We start from the raw sequence: 20,822 nt of genomic DNA, 5'->3' as shown, positions 1-20,822 counted from the left end.
AAAACATTACGTGTTAAGAAACTTGATGATCATCTCTAACAAAAAACATTAACATCTGCTAATTGTTCCAGTTTCCCTAGGTCACCACTGATATATGGCCTTGGGTTTTCCCTTGTGTTTGCTCTTTTACATGAGTGAAGTTTTTCACTGATTACAAGTTGGAGTTTGTGTCTAAATATATTCTTATCTGCTCTGATAACTGGATGGAGGCAGTTGTGGATGGCGTTCAAAGTTACCTTTACATTTTATTACTGTGAGCACACAGCTTAGAGCCACAGGAATATCTGGGTCATATATGTGAGACTACTTCAAACACTTCTTTGTTCTTAATTGCTAAAATGTCACACATTAACTTAAACCAGGGGTTGTTCAAACTTTCACCATGCAGAAAAACTGAAGGATCTAGGGAGCCATTTTGATACATTTTGTGCGTTAAAGATGCTAAAACCAATCCAAAGTAGGTCAATATATGTTAAGCTATCTGAACAAAACATCCACATCTTAGCTTTCTGTTATATGGGACTAAGCAAATTGGTGTAGTATGTGTTTTTTTATTTTAACTCATTCAATCCCAGCCATTTTTCAAAAGACAACCCCTTCGGTACCGGCCAATTTAGACGATTATGACTGATATTTCAAGGCGCACAGAATATTGTGTTCTATGGCTATCTAAACATGGACCCTACCAAAAGAAAGATTACACTCCCGTCTTTCATCAGAAAAAAAAGTTTGTTTCTACCTTTTTTCATTCTTTAGTAATCAGCAGTAGAGCATAGGTAAGTTTCAGGAAAATATCAGTTCTTGACTGCAAATTTCACATTTGGAACTGAACTATGTGTGTGCATGTGTGTGCACGCGTGTGTGAGCATGTGTGTGCATGTGTTAAAATTTGGCCCCCAGGCTGCATATTGGACACCCCGACTTAAAGCATTCACCACAGTCACAATGACGGTGCAACCTTATGTTTGGGCTCCAAAGCAGACACACACGGAAGTAAAGTAGAAAGGTTTCATATTACAAAAGGCACACATTATTATGTGGATACAGGTTAGTAGCAAAACGATTGACAAAAATGTTAGCAACATAAGATTGCAGTTAAGACAAAGTACAACAAAAGACACAGCAACAAGCTGGGACGAAGCCGCACAAAAATAAAAACCAACGCATGTCAGGCTCATGACAGAAAGTCTGTTTATAAACTCTAGACTGCTTTACGTTGCTAGTAGATTGAAATACACCCTTGAAACTACTGTTGTATCATCAGGTGGTATATCAGAAAATGTGTGTTGCTGCAACTTGCTGGCTGTTATAGCAGTGTGTGTGTGATGTTAGGGTGACCATATTTTAACGTGCAAAAACCAGGACACTCGGACCAGCACTGAGATACTCAAATAATGTAGGATGCCTGTAGTATGCCTCTCTATGGATAGCCAATGGATAGATTTGAAAATACTATCTATAACCAAAAACACGAATTGAGGTTACTCAACATCTTTTATTATGGCTAAAATATGTATTTTTGGCAACAAATGAAATAATAATAGAAATCTCTCCTGTTTTATGTTACAAACATTGACCTGTAAATTGGCCTGTAAGTAAAAATATGAAATAATACTAGCTATATTAGTAAATCCTAATACCGACCAATTTAATGGCCCGATGAAAAACAATTAAACCCAGGGCATTTTCAGCACTTTCTACAAGAAAAAATGACATGTCCTGAGAAAACAGAAAGTTTGGTCACCCTATAGCTACAGCACTATAGTATAGACAACATATGCAAAAAACAAATGTGTACGCATGATTTAACTCCCTGATATGTCACACCTACACACATACCTGTGACTCTGATTTAGTATGATGGCAAATAAAATACCAACCCAAATAGATCTTCCTGTCTGGAAATGAAACAAAAACAAGTTTGAAGCACCACAAAAGGATTTTTGTTTGCAAGAAGTGAAATTTTATAGAAACAACAGTAGATGGCGCTGTTAGACAGCCGATAATGATGACTATACGAGTGCTGAAATAGTAGTACTGAACACTAAAGTGAAACATGTATAAGGGATGGGAAGGTCGGCTCCCTTCTGATAGTCACCTCTTTTTGTTCAGCTCCCAAAAAAGAGCCAGCTCATTCAGCTCTCTATCGCGCTAAATCTGTTGTAATTTGGAGCCTCTCTTTCACTCTATCGCTTACATTTGTTCTGTTAAAAATGCGTTCTTTGTTTAATATTTGAATCAAACTTTTAGCTGCACAAAATTAGCAGATAAACAAAACACCCCAAACCAATCAACACTACCAAAAACGAAAGCTAAGTGAGTATATACAAAAGTATAAATGTTCTTAGTATGCAGAAAAGTCAGGTGCCTCTGCTTGGATGAGTTGATTTTTCCTACTGAGATTATTTAATAGTGATGTGTCGGTCACGAACGAATCGGCTCCAAGAGCCGGGTCTCGTCGTTGGGAGCCAATTGGCAGCTAATTATTTTTTTCCTTGTATTTTTTTCTGTTAAAGGGGAATGTCATTGGTCAAGATGTGTGGGGCACCTCTGTGTCCACACTGAGCAGGGGGAGGGGCGGGGTTAAACACACGCCGTGGTGTTCTTAGAGCTTATTCGTTCATGAGAAATTTGCATGAAAGAGATTTGACCTATTCTGACTTAATTTGTGTATTGAGATGGGTCTTTGTTTTTGTATTTTATTTTGTATAATATTTATGATTTATTGAGGTTTAAATAAACCCATTTAAAAAATAAACTTATGAAATCGTGTATTTTTTACACTAGTAATTCATTTTACACAATACACATACTTTGGTAATGAATTAATTTACGACAAAAAAATCTGACGAGCCACTTGGGAGCCGAAAGAGACGGTTGTTTTGAGTGAGCCGAGCCAAAAGAACAGGCTGTCTAAAAAGAGCTGAAATTTCCATCACTATTATCTGATAGGGGAAGGCAGATGAAAATACAGATTGTATCGATGTCAAGAGCAGTGTCAGTATCGGATCGATACTAGTGTGATGAGCTTCATATTTTTTTAGTTCTCGTCTATGAATATTTTCACAAATAGCTGTGTTTTTTGTTGTGTTATCAACGTTGTTGCTGTTGTTATATTTATATATAGTTTACAAACTCAGGGAATACATTCTTGGACACGGGGGCTTAGAGGCAAAAACCCAATGGATTTGAATGAGAGACGATTGTATTTTTTGCTTTTGTTTTGTTGTTTTGCTCGATTGGGTTTATTTAGTCCGACCAATATATATAATAAAAGGGAATACAGTAATTATATTATTTTGTTGCTATTGGTACATTGTCTTATATTGGTGTATTTTTGTATTATGAAATTATTAAAATAAATTATTGTTTTTGCCCTGTTTTGTTCTGATTATATATGTTATTGTATACATTTGTTATGATCAACAAGAAGGAAAGCTCTTTATTTTATCACATGTACAATGACATTTGTGTCTGCATTCAATCCATCCTCTTGAGGAGCAATGGGAAGACATCATGCAGCGACTGGGGACCAGATCCGGGTCATAGGTCAGCATCTTGGTTAGTGAAGCACCTATGTGCAAAAAAAAAAGTTCACTGGCTCAACTTAATATAATGAAGGTATGTATTTCCATGTGTAAACCGCCCTGTTTCGCACCGCCCGCACCGGGACTCGAATACAGGACCTTCGTAATGGGAGGCGAGAGCGCTGACCATACGGCCAAAAGCCCGGACTGTCGACCGCGTGTTCAGTGCAGCTCTTAAGGCAGAGGGAGTGAGGTTTACCAACGTACACATGCGCAGCCTCACTGGCTGCCATCCATTACACATGGATCTTTTTGAGATGAATCGGCAATATAAAGGACGCCTCTGGGATCCATTGTTGTGAGACTACCTTACAGAGTGTTTACAACATGTTAACAGATGTTTGAGTTGAACCAAGCTAAAATGAATCCATGAGTTTTTCATTGAATATCCTGTAATGGCTAAATCTTCCACCCATTTGAAATGCTTTCATGTTGAGACAACTGTTATGCATTGGAAACATTTTACTGTTTTAGTTTGAGTTTATTTAAAGTTGGCTTGCTCAATAATGACATAATATGCAACCAGCGAGTAAATGAACGTAAACAAGTTGAAATCAGTGTTGATATCGTCAACACTTAAATATTTCCCGCCGCAGCACTTGGCATTTGGTTGGAATTTTGCTCTCTGCGCTTCTGGCGTTTAATTACATAGACTCTCCCAATACATATAAACCCAAACTCGCACAAAGCCGCTAAAATCCACAGCCAAATAAACGTGCCTGAAGAAACAGAGGAACCTTTCGTAGTGTCATTGTTAGGTTTAACATAGCCTTTGACGGATGGAGTGGTGATGTCAAAATGTCCATCAACTGCTTGGATGCATTTTCCCGGATCTCTAAGGACATAGCCTTCTTTGCAGGAGCAGACAAAACTTCCAAATGTGTTTTTACACACTTGGTCGCATTCACCCATCATGCATTCATTAATGTCCTCACAGAATTTGTCATTCATGATGAAGCCTTCAGGGCAGAAGCAAGCGCTGTTAGTGTTTCTCTCACAGATGGCAGGGCATCTCTCCTGTGCACAGTGGATTTTACACCTCCTGGGATCCTTGCTGTCTGGTGCGTATCCTCGGAAACAAGAGCATTTGTAGCCACCTTTTACAGCAGTGCAGTTTTGCTCACATGGACCATCAGAGCAGCCCTTAGAACTCTGGAAAAAATCTACGTCTGATAATAATTCTTGTGCCTTGCATGCATCTTTGTGGTTGGTTCTGCACAGGAACCCATCAATTTTTTCTGAGCATGGCCTTTCTGTGAATGTTTGGTCATTGGAAAGTGACACACAGTGTGGAAAACAGACTCTTACATCGTCTTTCCAGGTGATAAGAGAGGGGATGAACTTGCTCTGCCTGCTACCAGAGGTCCACTCATAGCCTCTCATATCAGCTGACAGGCTGCTGCATGCATTTGTTGGTAAATAGAGTCCAATCCAAAAGCTCCCGCCCAGTTCTTGCCTCACAATATCATGTAATCTCTCATCTCCTGCTGATTCAAATGTCATTAGTTCTCCTTTCCTGGCTCGACATCTTTCCTCAGCCGTTGTAAAATCCACTTTGTCTTGGTTGATAACCAAGCAGTTGCTCCCAATGCAAAAAGGCCGACAAGCGGCAGTCGACTCCATTGAAAAGCACATTTGGACAGAGAACACAAGAGGCAATGCCACCAGCACTTGGAGATTCAAGCAGGCCATGTCGCTGTGATGTAGTTCATCCTCAAATGTTGGCTTGTTCATGGCCAACTCAGAGCCCTGCATGCTACTACGGAAGGAAAGTTAAATGCGGGAAGGAAATGAGATAAAGACTTAACTACTGTGTTTTTCCAGTGTGAAGCCCAGGGACCATGACACTTTTTTCACAACAAAGACATGACTTATTTTTACTTTTGACTCACAATTACACAAACAATAATCTCATGTACAGAAAACTTCATTCCTAACCAGAAGTATCAGCTAAGTAAAATATACATTTATATGCACAATCTACTTAGAAAGTCCATTCCCTTCCGTTGTGCTCATAAACAAATGTAACACTTTCACCAAATCAAAGCACTTTCTGCTTCTGTGCAGTCTTTGTCAAATTATAGTAACATATCAGTAAATACACAGAACAGTGAGGAGTGCATCAGTCAGACATTTCTATTCTTATATCATCTTGTTGATTGGCATATGCTCACTTCCTGTATATACTACAGTGGAACGTGTTTAAGTTGACATCCCTCCGATCGGCTAACTCACCTTGACATAATCAGTTGTAAACATAACGTAAAACAATTGCTTGAACATTTACTAGTGACTTTCACCACAGATACAGTATACAGAGAATGGGCGAAAATAGAGGATTTTTTAAAAATACCGCACTGTGTTGACATCATCTTTCTCCATTTGTACAAATGGGTGCCTTTTGTTAGTTGCGGAAAATGAATGAATGAACAGTTGCGAAATCTACTACAAAAAAGAAAGGACCTCCGGTCCAGTGCCAAAGTTTTAAAGCTAAGTGTGATTCCTTTCCTGTTGTGGTTTGTTTTAATTGATTTTGACAGAACCACAAATCTGCTTTTGCAAAAACGCGTGAGCCATAATAATGAATTAAAGGGATAGTTCGGATTTTTTGACATGAAGTTGTATGACATCCTCATCAGCAGTGTAGTGCATCGACAGCGACTTACCCTCCACTTGTTCTCATGAGCACAGTTCCGGTCGGATTTCGGTGATGAGGAACGTGGTTCCGGTTAGTTGCTGGGGCCACTTAAGTAAAGAGTTTGTGAGGTCTGATTTTTTCGAGGAGGCATTTTTGTGATGCAAATGTATTACCCTTTTGAACGCATATTGTTTTGAGAGGCCAAACTCTTTACTTAAGTGGCACCAGCAACTAACCAGAACCACGTTCCTCATCACCGAAATCCGACCACAACTCAGTTCACAGGACGAAGTGGGGCGTAAGTCACTGTTGATGCACTACATTGCTGATGGGGATGTCATACAACTTCATGTCAAAAAATCCAAACTATCCCTTTAATTCATTATTATGGCTCACACGTTTTTGAACTATCCCTTTAACAATACCACAACACATGTCAACATAAACTAGGGGTGGTCAAAGTGTGGCCCGCGGCTGTTTTTTTTATTGGCCCGCAGCACAATCTAAAAATCGAATTTAACAAAAGACTAAAAAAAACAACAGCAAAAATGGAAAAAATGATCAGTAATTTTACAAGAATAAAGTCAAAATATTCAGAGGATAAAGTTGTAATCTAAAAAGAAAAAATAATTGTATTATTATGGTAATAAATCACATTTGTAATAACAGCCATTTTAGTAGCATACATTTGAAAATTGTAAAGAAAAAAAGTTGAAGTTGAAAAGAACAAACAAACAAATAAAGTTGTCATTTTTGGAAAATTAGGTCGGAGAAAAAAGTGATAATTTTATGAGAATAAAGTCCAAAATATTATGGGACTTATGTCTTAATTAATAGGAGAAAAGTTTTGAAATAGTTGGAAAATGAAAAAACAACAACAGCAAAGCTGAATGCATGAATGCAGTCAAAATATTAAGAAAAAAAATCTTATTCTCACGAGAAAAAAGCTGTAATTTTACAAGAATAAACTTGTTTAGTGGCACTGAGTTGAAATATTAAAGAAAAAAATGTGTCCATGCATCCATTTTCTATGCCGCTTTTCCTTATTAGGGTCGCGGGGGTATGCTGGAGCCTATCCCAGCTGACTTCGGGCGACAGGCGGGGTACACCCTGGACCGGTTGTGAGCCAATGGCAGGGCACATATAGACAAACAACCATTCACACTCACATTCATACCTATTACTTATACCAATTTAGAGTTGCCAATTAACCTAACATGCATGTTTTTGGAATGTGGGAGGAAACCGGAGTAACTGGAGAAAACCCACACAAACCCAAAAAATGTGTTTTTTTAAAATGTCGTAATATTTTGAGAAACAAACAAAACTAAATAAAGTTGTAATTTTGGGGAAATTGTGTTGAACAAAAAGTTATAATATAGGAATAAAGTCATAATATTATGAGAAGAACTTATCCAAAAATTATTTAAGAAAGTTTTAATATAAAAAAAAAACAAACAAAGGCAAAAAAAAGACCGAAGTCCATACTCATAATGCGCTTTTTCACCTATATAGCAAAGTTGAGATGCAGTTTTTCCTGAAATATATCTATAACTTCTTAGCATAGATACATGTGTTGGTTTACAAAATATCAAAAGTGGCCCTTGCATCCTTTCATTTTTCAGGATGTGGCCCTTGTTGAAAAAAGTTTTGACACCCGGACATAAACGGACCAATTTTTTATGGAAATGATGCCTTTGGGTCTCAAAAACAGCAGCTAACCAAACTTCATAACCAAAATCAAGATCTTAAGAAATCCAATCCAAAAGCAACACAGCATTTTAGGCATTTACATTCACTATAGTAGATATACAGTATTGATAATGTAATTTACAGAGAGTTATTATCTCAGTAGAAGTGGCCATATGGTTGTGCTGGCAACTGTATTGTTTACGTGTGTGTGTGACATACAGTATGTACAGTACGTACGTGCAACCAATCAGAAAGAAAAAAAGAGAGACAAGGGGTGTATGAATGGAGTATTTACAGTTATGGGAACCTTAAACATAAATTACATAAATATGCTTGAAGATAAATTATGTACAAAATGAAGGCAACTCCGTCCATCAGGTCATAGGTCATCAGTCAAGATGGATTCATAAAGTTTCTCTAAGCGTGGATCCAAACCTGAGGACACCCAGCAATAACTGTCTGTTGTAGTTTTCTTTGCTTCTTTTCTAGCTCGATTACATCGAACGATGGCGATAGTCAATGTCACAGTGACCAAAAGCAGCAAAGGAATCACTGAGCCGAGCACACAGATAAGCACTCTCGAGCTGACTGCCTTAGCGCTTGAAGCCTGGGATGCATTGTTTGGCATGACAGTCACCATGCGTGGGAGAGGCACATCCGTGGGAGTGGACCCTTTTTGGGGTTCCTTTGTCATCGTGGGTACAGTCTCGGTGATGTTTACTTGTGTTGCTTGGCCCACAAAGTCATTTAATGGTGCATCGGTCATATCTGAAAGACAATCCATTCCAGTGGCATCCACATTGAACCCTTCTGGGCATATGCACCTGAAACTTCCTTTAGTATTGACACATTTGAATTGACAGCGCTGTGTTGTGCATTCGTTGATGTCCATGCATGAATAGCCATCCTCTGATAATGTAAAGCCATCTTTACAGTAGCAGGAGAACGATCCAATCGTGTTTAAGCAGCTGTGTTCACATTTGGAATGCACGCACTCATCCAAGTCAAGACAATTGCCTTGGAACATTTGGAAGCCGTCCTGACATGCACACATGTAGCTGCCCTGTGTGTTAATACACAAATGACCACGGCAAGCGTTTGATCGTTGGCACTCATCGATATCAGAGCAATTTCGCTGGTTTGCTTCCAATTTGAACCCAGTGGGACACTTGCAAAAAAGCCCTGACTCTCCCACGATGCACTCGTATTCACATGCGTCCACGGTGCACTTGTCTTGTAACTTACAAGAAAGTCCGTCCTCCTCAATTGTGTAACCTTGGTTACAGAGGCATCGAACCTGATCTGAGTCCTGTTGGCACAGATGTTGACATCCACCATTGTTGTATGCACATTTTCCATGGTCAGTCTTACAGAACGGACCTTGGACAGTCCACTGATATTTATCATTACTCAGCATGCACACAGAAAAGTGAGACTCCTGATCACCACATGTGACTTTAGCGTATGTCCCAAGTGGCAATGATTTGATCTTAGTTTGCAGGGGCGCCTCGGAGAAAGGAGCCGTGTATGATATATGTCCAGAGCCTAACAGGAGCAGAGCGTCGCACATTCCTTGAAAGTAAAACTTACACACATAAAAGGTAGGAGTTTTGCAAGCTCCAGCAGTCCATTTTAGCTGATTCTCACCTGTCGGATTGTAGCTAACCTGCACACATCGTTCAGTGCATGTGTCCACAGGCTCTTTATCCCAGTTGGAGAAGTGGGAATCTCCCTCCCCAGATAGCCACTTGAAGCCTCTGAGGGGCTTGTCAGCTAACACACAGTCACCTTTGTGCAGCTTTAATCCAATCCAAAACTTGAGGCGCTGGTCCTTTTGGATCAGCGAGAGGAGAGAGTGGAGATTATCATCTTCTTCTTTGTCCCTGACTGTCATCAGGTACCCTCCATTGTGGAAACAGCTCTGACTGGCCTTGTCAAAGCTCACCTTCTCCATATGTAGAGTGAAGCAGGCATTTGAAGTGCACGTTGTTTCATATTCAATGCCATTAAATTCTCCAAATTGGGTGATGAGCAGCAGTAGTAAAAAAATCAGTGGCATCGTCGCACTTGACAACAATTTTACTGATACCTCTTGAGGGTTTTCATATGGAATGTGAGCAACATTTGGTTGTCCTTTGTGGTGGTGTGGCTCTGAAAATACCGTTCATGTTGCTGTATCCTGTTTGGGACACAAACTAAAGGCGGAAACAATGTTTAGCAGCAGTTATGGGTCCTTTCTTTCTCCTTCGCTGACTAGTTCCGTTTTGAGCTGGAAAACAATGGTGCACTCCACTGTGTTTTGACTGGTTCTCCAGATGTCTCCGGCCACAGCAGACTTTAGACGTTTAAGCTGACTCCCTTAATTGTAGTGAGTTACAATACACAGGGGGTCATATGACCTCAGAGCTGTAGTGACATCACAATTGGAAAGTGAGGATGGATGCATGGGGAGGACAAAAGTCACTGACCTTTGCCATCCTGGCACCAATCTCATACTTACTCAGGTTTTTATCTTCATTGTCTTGATTTTTTATTTAATTTATTGTAATAAGAACACAAACAATGAAAATAAAAATCCCACAGACATGAAGTGGCGCTTACGCACAGCCGTTGTAGCAAGATGGAGGCAGGTGCAATGACAGCCGATGGAGAAGAGAGAATCTTCCGTTCACTTGTCAACATAGTTGGACTGTAAGAAATAAAAATAGTAGAGAGATAGATTGTCTATCCAGTTGTCCCTCATTTATCGCGTTTAATTGGTGAATTTCCGTGAAGTAGGATTCAATATTAATAAACATAATATTTTTGTAGTTAGAGCACAGAAAACCTGTTTATGACTTTCTAAATATGGTTTTTAACATTAAGCCCTACAGACATGAAATAACACCCCTATAGTCACCTGTACACTCCTATTACAGTGTTCCCTCGTTTATCGCGATTTTTATATATATTATATATGTTTTAAGGCTGTAAAACCCCTCACCATACACTTTATACACTTTTCTCAGGACAGGCAATAACATTTTCTCACATTTCTCTCTTGTTTAAACATTCTCAAAGAAGTTCAAAGCTTCGTTTGAATTTTAATGACCAACCTACTGGTCGGACACAAGAAATTGTAGTGTATTTCACTCCTGTGACTGTGCCTTTTCATCCTGGTGCTTTTCCGCTGTACTGTAGCGTTTTTGTATCCTTGTTAAAACACATTGCTGTAGTACTCCTGTTGCAGTCGTCCTTCGCACTGAAGATTCTTTTAAAAGCTAGCAAGTTACTGTTATCCAAGTACAAATAGCTACTATTAGCTCGATGCAGCAGGCAAGGTCTTGTGTATGGAAATGTCCTGTATTATGTGCTTCATTTGCATTAGTAACGTGGCTAGTGTTTCTTCATGTGCACCAGTGATTTGGACCGTCTAGGTGACCGGTGTCAAACTCATGACTTAGGGTCTAAGTCTGGCACATCATTATATGCGGCCCTTGAAAACCTAGAAGCAATGAGCGTCAATAAATACTTAATCTTTCTTGCTAAATGTAATTTTGTTGTTTTGATGGAAAATTGCACTGCATGCAATTGCAGTTCTTCAAAACGTTATCAAGCAACAAGATATTCCATGCATTTTTTGTTATAATAATAATCACATACACGGACAATTGTGTAATAATATCATGAGGAGATACTGTACAATACTGTACAGTATATTCACTGTGACAAGCTGTGATGTGACCCTCAATGAAAATGAGTTTGACACTCCTGATCTACATGGTCTGAATGAAGACAGTTCCTGTGTTTGTTTAAACTCATAGAAATGGACAAACAACAATCACAGGAAGTCGAATGAGACACTCCTACCACCAGCGCTAAGTCAGTAGGAAAGAGAAACATTGTTTATGATCTCATCTTCTGTTGATAGCACATATTTCTTGATGGTTTTTTCCCACTCAATAACTGTGTTTTGTCAAGAAAATCTTGTATGCAGATTGGTAAATATGTTCTAACCACAACAAAAAACAGGAAGTAACCAAATCAAACACGATGGTAGACTGACTTGTAATTTACTGGTAGCAATAGTGTATGTGTTGAATGAAATGTACATACACAGTACATCAATAACAACTCATATTGCAGCACTGAAGACACAAAGCCATTTATATATGAACGTACACACAATATGAATGCAATACACTCAAGGGACACTAGTGGGATAGGTACATGCACAAAACCTAGTCCGATTGTATAGATTGTGAAGCATGCACCATTTTCAACACAATGTATTTCCTCAAACTGCAGAGAATATCAGGCATCTATATGAAGTCCATCCTTCCATTTTCTAGTGCTTTTTCTTTCAGGGTTGCAGGAGCCTAACCCAGCTGACTTTGGGCAAACATACCTATAATGATACCCATGACAATCACAGATATGAAGCATGGCGTCTATTTGAGAGAAAGATTTTATGTTTCACATGCTGCTGTCTGCTAATTAATCCAAATTAGTTTTGCTTCCAAGTAGTGCAATTTGTGTATGCGCCAGAATTGCAAGGGAGGAGCCGGTTAATGATCTCAAGGGAGGTGGGACCACTGTCGCCAAGAAAATCATTAATAGCACACTTTGCCGTACTATGTATACTGTATATTGTTGTGTGTGTGTATATATATATATTGTATATATATTAGGCCGGTCAAATTATTAAAAATTGGAATCAGATTAATCACAGTGTATAATAATTAATCATGATTAATCACCATTAGCAACTATGTGTGAAATATGTCCATTTTTACTGTATGTGTTGTGCCAACCCAACCTGACCTACAAAGAGACGTTTGTCTTCCAGGTATCCCTTTTCCAGCTATCGGATGTCACGCTCATCCTCTCTGTCTACAACAAGCGCAGTATGAAACGTAAGGAGATGATTGGCTGGATCTCTCTTGGGCTGAACAGCTCTGGGGAGGAAGAGCTCACCCACTGGACACTGATGAAAGAGTCCAAAGGACAGCAGGTTTGCCGCTGGCACAGTCTGTTAGAATCCTAACAGCACCACAAAGATACACAGTATGACCACTAACGTCATACATGCTGTTATCTCAGCTGGGTGAAAACATTTGAATTTGTGTCCTCAGAACCAGGGTGGCGGTGATGAAGCTTAGGGAGCCATATGTACACACCAGGGAAGGTTTATCATTGAATAGGCTAAAGATAGTAACAGCGTACAAACACTAACACCTAAAAATGCGTCAACGAAAGTGATGAGCGTGCGAACTGAACACCCCTGCTCTGGCAAGATAGGAAGAGGTAACGTGAGGCACGGTAGGATTCTATGCATATGCACACACATACATGCAACATACCTGCACCATAGAATGACAGTAATGCGCTCCTCACCAGTTAATAATGATAATCGACAATTCCTAATCAAAACAAAATACAAAGACTCAAAATGATCCAAAAGTCAAACCCACAACCTCAAACCTCACTCTTGACTGTATGCATAATAAAGACGTGTCATTTAATTAATGGGATCCTCGTGTAAGTAATTAATGACGGCAGTACCTTCCACACTACAAATAATAACAACAAATAAAAATAAGACTGGAAACAATCCAGAAATCAGGAAGGGGTCAAACACTTTCACACCACAGTATATACATGTACAGTATATACACATACACATATACATACAGTACATATGTGGATTTATACATACTTATAACAAGAAACGGTCTGTCAGTTATGACAAAATATCCTGTACAACACCATAAGGTAAATTACTCAAATTTGTTACAAAGACAGGAAGCATTTTATGACAGGAAGCAGCAACTGTCCACCCATCTCACAAAAGTCAAATAAAGACTGTACGTTGCTTCCATTTGAGTGTATGTATCATGTATACTTTGTCTTTTCATCGGGTCAATATTATATATTACCATAAATATTACCACAAGGCACAGAATTCAAACTTAAAATGGTTTCGGGATCTTGTTATGTAGTCTTCAACTTCCCTATTGAGAGAAGACGCTATGTTTGATTGCCTCTCCTTAGCATGACCAGCACAATGTGGCCTTTTTAGCCCCCTATAATCACATCAGGGGATTATAGAATTCAGGTGCAGGTGTTGTTCTTTTGTTATCCTATCAGTAAATATATTTTTTTACCAGGAAAGAAAAGCAATGCAATTAAATTTCAGCTGCAGCATGTTCTACTTACTTTGAACCCTTGTCACTTGTTCTGGAGATTGCATAACCTCCTGATTGTGCTCTACTGTGGAATTTGGACTCATTTTGTTTGCACTTAGTCATTATATCACTGCCTATCTTGCAAAAAAAAGAAAGAAACCTGTAACCACAAGCAGTATACCCTATCTTTAGAATTATTTTAATGTTGAAAGAAGGACAAAATATGAACATGCAGAGGAAGTCAAATGAAAAACGCCAACATATTGTATATATGATATAAGGAGCTTAAACAGATCACAAACATCATGGCTTTCGCCTCTAAGGATAGGAGTAGTAGGGTGGATGGGGTCTCAGTCTCCTGCATAGATGCTGTTTGTTGTTCTCTGAATTCAGCGCTTCAGACGTACTGTAGCTCTAAATATCAGACAGTATTGGATGCACATTAGTTTTTATTCCCAGTTTATAGTTATGCAGTAATACATCTTATTGCTTTCAACTCGGGTTTATGGCAGCTGACATTTAAATATTGTGAATATACTGGAATATTGATGATCATGACTTTGCACGAAGCATAATTTGTTTAAACCAGAGTGTCCAAAGTGCAGCCCAGGAGCCATTTTCAGCCCACAGCAATGAATGAATTATGAATGAGATATATTATTAGATATTACACTACTTTGCTTAGCATATAAGAGATAGATAAGATGTTCGTGTTTTGTTTCAATAACTTAGCAACTTAGCAGGATAAATTAGCATATAACAACATAACCTACATTTCTCGTTTAAGAGAAAAGCCGCCCTTACGTTCTCAGCTGTTTTGCTCTGCCAGGGAAAAGTGTGATACACTTCCTCTGTTAGAATGTATTTAACTTTTATGTTTTTTTGTCATACAAATTTGGAGCGGCCGGACTGGAGCAGGAGGGAATAGAGAAGAAGAGAAAAGAAAGCAGAGGGGGGAGTGCGGGGACAAGAGGGGGACAACAAAGACAGAGACAAGGACAACAGCAGCAACAACAATTGTGACAACAATAACAAAACAACAGAAACAAACAGGACTACATCAGCAAATGTCTGTGACGGCTATAAAGACCCTGAAGGAAAGGACAAAATATCAACAACCACAATGATAATACTGCATTGAAACAATCACACATAATTGTAGTAATAGTAGTAATGAAATGATTAACTATGATAATGAACAGAATGACAATAACTGTAATGCACACAATTGTAAAAACTATAATCATATTGCCCACATCACTGTCACTGTAATAAAACCAACAATATAATAACACCCTGGTTAACTCAGTGAGTAATGTGGTGAAGTACGTGTGTACTATGAGTGTGTATATGTACGTGTGTACAGGTATCTCTGTATGTGTGCATGTCTTCATGTATATAAAAGGTGCACGAATGAGAGAATGCACTCACTGAGAATGCATGAAAAGAGAGGGACTGCCTTCCACCATCCGGCAAGCTCGGCCCCACACAGCCAGGTTGAGCCCCCACCACCAGAAAGCCCCCGGGCCCACAGGGGCAGGAAGAACCACGACCAGCCCCCCAAGAGCCAGCTCACAAAGCCCGCCTCACCCGGGAAGACCAGCAAGGGGCCGCAGAGAGGCAATCCCAACCAGAAACAGGGCGCGGGCAGGCCGGAGGACAGCGGCAGGAGATCACACCCCACAAGGGCAGACGGCCACCGGGGGCAACACACCTGCAGGCCCAGAGACACCCCCGCAACGGCAGAAGCGCCAGCATGCTCGCAGACATACCCACACACACACACCGTGGTCGACCGCCTGACACCTGGAAGCTTCGTCGCAAGGTACCCCACGCAAGACCACCAGGGAGCAAGAAATCCCAGGCCCCAGCCATACCAACGGCAGGACATTACCAGCTAGGCAGACAGAGGAGCAGGCGAGGAAGAAAGTCAGCAAATGAGCAAGTGGGCGGGCAAACGGACGAGCAGCAAGACAACCCACCACACCGCGCCAGGCGACACCCGCACGGCAGCAAGCCGTGGGGAGGCCGAGCACCAGAGCCGAGACCAGCAGCAGACCAGCCGCCTAACGATGCCAGCTAACGATGCAATGAAAACTGGGGGACAGCTGAGGTATGGTGGGCCCCTCACCTACCCAGCCCCCCCAAACCCTAAGTGTCTATTGTGCGATTAAAATTGAGGGGCGACAGCGTCAGAGGGATGCCAGGGGCAAAGGAGCCGCCGCAAGGCAACTCCCCCCCCGCCACGCCCAACCGTGGACCACCCCCCATAGACCTATATGTGTGTGAACTGGTGTAGCAGAACAGGAAGGACGAGGGGCTCTAAAACAAGTTATAAAACATTTCAAATGTACCTGCATTGTTTTGTGGCTCACTTACATAAAAAAGTTTGTCCAGTCCTATGTATATTTTGTCATCGCTATTTTCTTAAAAAGAATGTCTTCTTTCTCGTTCTCATGGACCCCATATTGTGTAACGGCTTGTCTCGTGAGCTAAGTGTATTATGACGCCCCTACTAAACACTGCTCTTCCAAAACAGTAGAGCGTAGTTTTGGTCAATTCGGCTTGTTTAGCTGTGTAAGTTTTTAAACTGGAGGAGAATGCTACATGCTAGTTGCTAACTGTTACTATGGAATTTGTCATAATAGCATCAATGGTAATGGGCCACTCAGCAAATGTTTCTATGATTTAAAATGAATATGGACTACGTGTTCTTTCTTTCAATTCAAAGTTCATTTGCGGTACTAAGCACAAAAGCGAATAAAGCTGAGTTATTTTCATATAAGGAATACATTTACCATGAAGGCCCAGTGATCTGTGGTATATCCCCCATCATTTTACTTTACACATAAATGGTTATTATCCAATCCAATCAGTACTGTAACAGGGGTTTAAATACATAGCTTCAATGAACAAAAAAGAAGCTTATGATGCCAACATTTTTGGACTATCCAAAAGCAACCGAATGCTAAGAAAAGACAACAATAACCATCTGTAGCTTTTGGGATGGTATTTGGCAGCAGGTTACAAAACAATCCATCCATAGAAACACACGACTCAAACCAAACACCACAATGTGCTTAGTAATCACCATGTGCACAAAAAAACTGCTGAACAAATGAAGTATATGAACAGTGTTCAACAATGCTAACGCACACAGGAACAATGGCACAGCCACCCGTGTTTGCCAAGGGCTTTTTGGCGCAGAACAGTTTGGAATGATCTCTCTTTTTAGTAAGTAATAACAATTTTAAAAAGCTTAGTTACAAAAAAAAATAAGCATATGCAACATGGAATTACGTTTGGGTCTCTGAGGCTGTAATTATTGCTGTTTAAAAAAAATCGATTTGTACTTTAAATGTCATCTTCAATAACACCAAAATACCCACACACCACGAGGTAAGGTGAAAAGAATAATTACTGCCACAAGAGGGCACTAAAGTACTGCATCACAAACCCAGTCACTGTGAAAAGCCATCCATCAATCTTCCTCCGCTTAGCCAGGGTCGGTCACAGGGGTAGCCCTGGCTACTTCGTCCAGCTCCTCCCCAGGAATCCTGAGGCATTGACAGGCCAGTTGACAGAAACAGTCTCTCCAACGTGTCCCGGCTCTTCCTTCCTACTGGTGGGACTCCCACGTGTCCTGAATGAGTCCTGGACTCGGACTTGGAGGTGCTGCTTCACACTCGGCTGTGAGCCAATCCAGAAAAAGCTGAAGACCACGGCCCGATGAGACCCAATCCTGCAGCCACCAAACCATATCCCCTCAATGTCCTGGCTGTGCCTGGAGAAGACAGGGCTACCTACTTGGCATGGCACCTTGGTGCTTTTCCATTAGTACAACTATGTACAGTCGTTTCCAGACCCCACTGCGATAAATGAATTTCTGCGATATAGATTTCAATGTTAATAAATTGAATATTTTTTAGTAGTTAGAGAATAGAAAACCTGTTTATGACTTTCTAAATATGGGTTTTTAACATTATTAGCGCCATGTAGACATGAAATAGCACCTATATTCACCTTTAGACTCCTGTTATTCATTGTTTACAACACATTGCGCAACTCTTATGCTGCAGGGACTCCAGACGGCTGCGAGCTAGCTATAATAACAGTTCAATAATAACTGTTTAATAATAACTAATAATAGTCTACCAGAAAACAGCGATCATTTATTACTGAATACATTTCTGAAAAAAACACGTTTACTCTTTTTTTTTTCACGCAGTGGTACGCAATTTTGCATGCCAATGAGTAGATTTGTCCTAAACAGCTGTGAAGTTTGTGTAAACTGTGCAGGGCTTCGTGCTGGTGTGGAAACAAAATTTTGAAATATTGAAAATTCCTGTCACACATAATTTCCCTGAAATCCTGGTAGTATTTTACAGTGTGCAAGCTAATATAGACATACCTTTTTTTCCTGCAATAAGAGCTTCTTCTCTTGCAAATTAATGAAGCTAGGAGTGATACGTGTTGTACAGCGGCGTCACGCGAGACCAAATAATGCCACGACTGCTTCATGGATGCCGGAAGTGGTGGTGACAATGCATAACCATGCGGCAACAATGCGTGTTGTGCGTGCTATGTCGTACACTAGACATAAACAGCACTTGACAAGGTGTAAATAAGTTGTGCGGTCGCGTGGCCATTTCGTGCAAATGCGCACCATTTTCTGTCACCAACTGTGTGCCAGGTGCATAACTTATGCATAAACAGTGACCTCGTTGCTTTGTGTGTGTGTGTGTGTACGTGTGTGCATGTGTGTGCATGAATATTGTAAAAACAAAACAAAACCACTATTGACAAACCTCAAAGAAGTCAAGGCAGTTAGACTGTTTTAACATGCAACAACCTGTCATAAAAAAATTCGCAGTGTACTATTTATTGCGACACAGATGGACTTTCAGAGGTGATTATTTTCATGCTCACTGGCCTGAGGTACCATCTGGCATTATATAAGAAATGAAGCCTCCTTCTCACACGTGCTGATCCACCTGGGCTCAGCACAACACAAGACACTCCCTGTGCGCCCTGGTGAGTTAACATTTCAATTTTCATATCCAGGTATGTTCTGACTTTTTTGGTTTCGGCTAAAAAATTCACACCTATAAATTGCTCTTGCCATTGTTCCAAATCATATACACGTGCAGTCATCTAATCTGCATTTATTTAAGTGCAGTTGGACCGAAACACAGTTATTTTAGTTATTAAAATGTGCAAAGGAGGAAATTCTTAAACTATGAGCACAGACTACCCTCACAGCAATTAGAACACTTGCATATTTTATGCTGCTCTGCAATGAAACAACCATATATTTTGATGTATTTCCATAACTAGGAGATAAACATTTTGCATGCACCCTAGAAAGTAGATGGAGGACTGTCGGCACCGGGTTAATGTAAGCATGTGACATCATTAGTCTTGCTAATGGACAAATACAGAAAACCCCTGGGTTACATTTCAAGACCCCCATGATCGTCTAAACCATGGTGTCCAAAGTGCGGCCAAGGGGCCATATGTGGCCCATTGCTCGTTTTTTAAAATCTCTCTGATTTCTGTTATTAGTTCTGTTTGTGTTTTTATTTTGTTTCCTGTTTGGTGCTCAATGCTAACCCTTCATTTTGGTTTGATGGAACTATGGGGTGCAGATGGTTATCAATTGTAATTAGTGCTTTACTTGAGCTTGACGGTGTCTTTGACATTCTCTTGTTCCCTGGAAGTATCTTTGAGCTTTCTTGCTGAAAACCCGCAATGTGATTGTTGGCCAGTCCTCACTAAGTGCTCCTGCTATCCTTAAACAACCTTTCATGCATTCCACTGCACAGGTTAGCCGTGACTGTTATGAGTTCGCCTCCGCGTGACTCCACCTGACTAGCATTCCCTTCCATTTGCTTTCCTTTTTGTTTCTCTGTTAGTTTTACATTTTATAATTGACTACATCGTGCTTTATTAGTTTCCCCCTCAAACCACCTTTTGTTAGTTTATAGGTACCTTGTCTTTTTGTTATTTTGCACTTTGTATTTTACGTTTTGCTGCGTGGCATTCACCATTAATGAAAGACTTTATTGATCACACCTGCTACCGTGTCCCTGTATGCTGGACTAACACTAAATCATATTACTGCAAAACATGATACCTGGCACATAAAATTAAATATAAAAACAGCAAAAATTGAACAAATAGAGAAAAAAGGCACAGTGTAAAGCTAATATGTAGTGTTACCTTTTGGTAGTGGCACGAGATGTGAACACACCGCTGATGCGCTGTGAGCAAGTGTGTGGTGAAGCTAGTCGTTAGCTGGCTAGTAGCTAGCCAGTGAGGTGCGCCAGTAACATTGTTAATCCCATTTATGTCTTTAGAATGCACAGAAAAGAGAAAGGCGTGTGCTCATGTCTCACATAAGGATTGTGGATGATGGGCATCCACAATAAAGTGAAGTTTTCCTTTAAGAGCTGTGCTGGTCACGAAGTTGAATGTGTGCTGTTAATACATCGTTAATCATTGTCAGCGGTTAATGCGCTCGACTTTGAATCAGTGGGTGTGTGTGTATGCGGGTTCGAGCCTGTTTAACAGGATGTTGCTTTTTATTGACAACACGGTGGATCAGGACTCGATGAGTTGGTTGACTTAGATGGGTTGTTGACATAAGCGAGGTTGACTTAAACCGGTTCCACTGTTGATGGCTGGCTGAAGCAATCATCTCCAAGTTGTAGCTGACGAGCTGCTGTCATGACAGGG

The 20,822-nt window shown here is 40.3% G+C and overlaps 3 protein-coding genes across 9 annotated transcripts in view; 1 reads left to right on the top strand and 2 right to left on the bottom strand.

Annotated features, from left to right (window-relative positions):
• Nucleotides 1–2,373: 2,373 nt before the first annotated feature.
• The window catches only part of tpo (thyroid peroxidase), a 54,901-nt gene continuing 36,452 nt past the window's right edge, over nucleotides 2,374–20,822 (bottom strand). For 2 of the 7 annotated variants that reach the window (XM_054796229.1, XM_054796235.1), the window contains one exon: nucleotides 10,624–20,808. The gene's annotated coding sequence lies outside the window, so the exon portion shown is untranslated. The other 5 variants (XM_054796230.1, XM_054796234.1, XM_054796233.1 and 2 more) reach the window with 5 other exon arrangements.
• Nucleotides 6,629–10,360, bottom strand: LOC129192327 (complement component C1q receptor-like). Its single transcript, XM_054796238.1, has one exon. The coding sequence runs from the start codon at nucleotides 9,974–9,976 to the stop codon at nucleotides 8,297–8,299; it is 1,680 nt and encodes a 559-aa protein (XP_054652213.1). The 5' UTR covers nucleotides 9,977–10,360; the 3' UTR covers nucleotides 6,629–8,296.
• zgc:136872 (uncharacterized protein LOC678524 homolog) overlaps nucleotides 18,951–20,822 on the top strand; it is a 21,619-nt gene continuing 19,747 nt past the window's right edge. Inside the window, exon 1 of the mRNA XM_054796237.1 lies at nucleotides 18,951–19,118. The gene's annotated coding sequence lies outside the window, so the exon portion shown is untranslated. The remainder of the gene's footprint in view (nucleotides 19,119–20,822) is intronic.

Source organism: Dunckerocampus dactyliophorus, chromosome 13 (assembly GCF_027744805.1).
Source record: "Dunckerocampus dactyliophorus isolate RoL2022-P2 chromosome 13, RoL_Ddac_1.1, whole genome shotgun sequence".
Taxonomy (NCBI): Eukaryota; Metazoa; Chordata; class Actinopteri; order Syngnathiformes; family Syngnathidae; genus Dunckerocampus; species Dunckerocampus dactyliophorus.
Note: the sequence above shows the minus strand (reverse complement) of the source record. Positions and strands in the feature narration are given on the sequence as shown.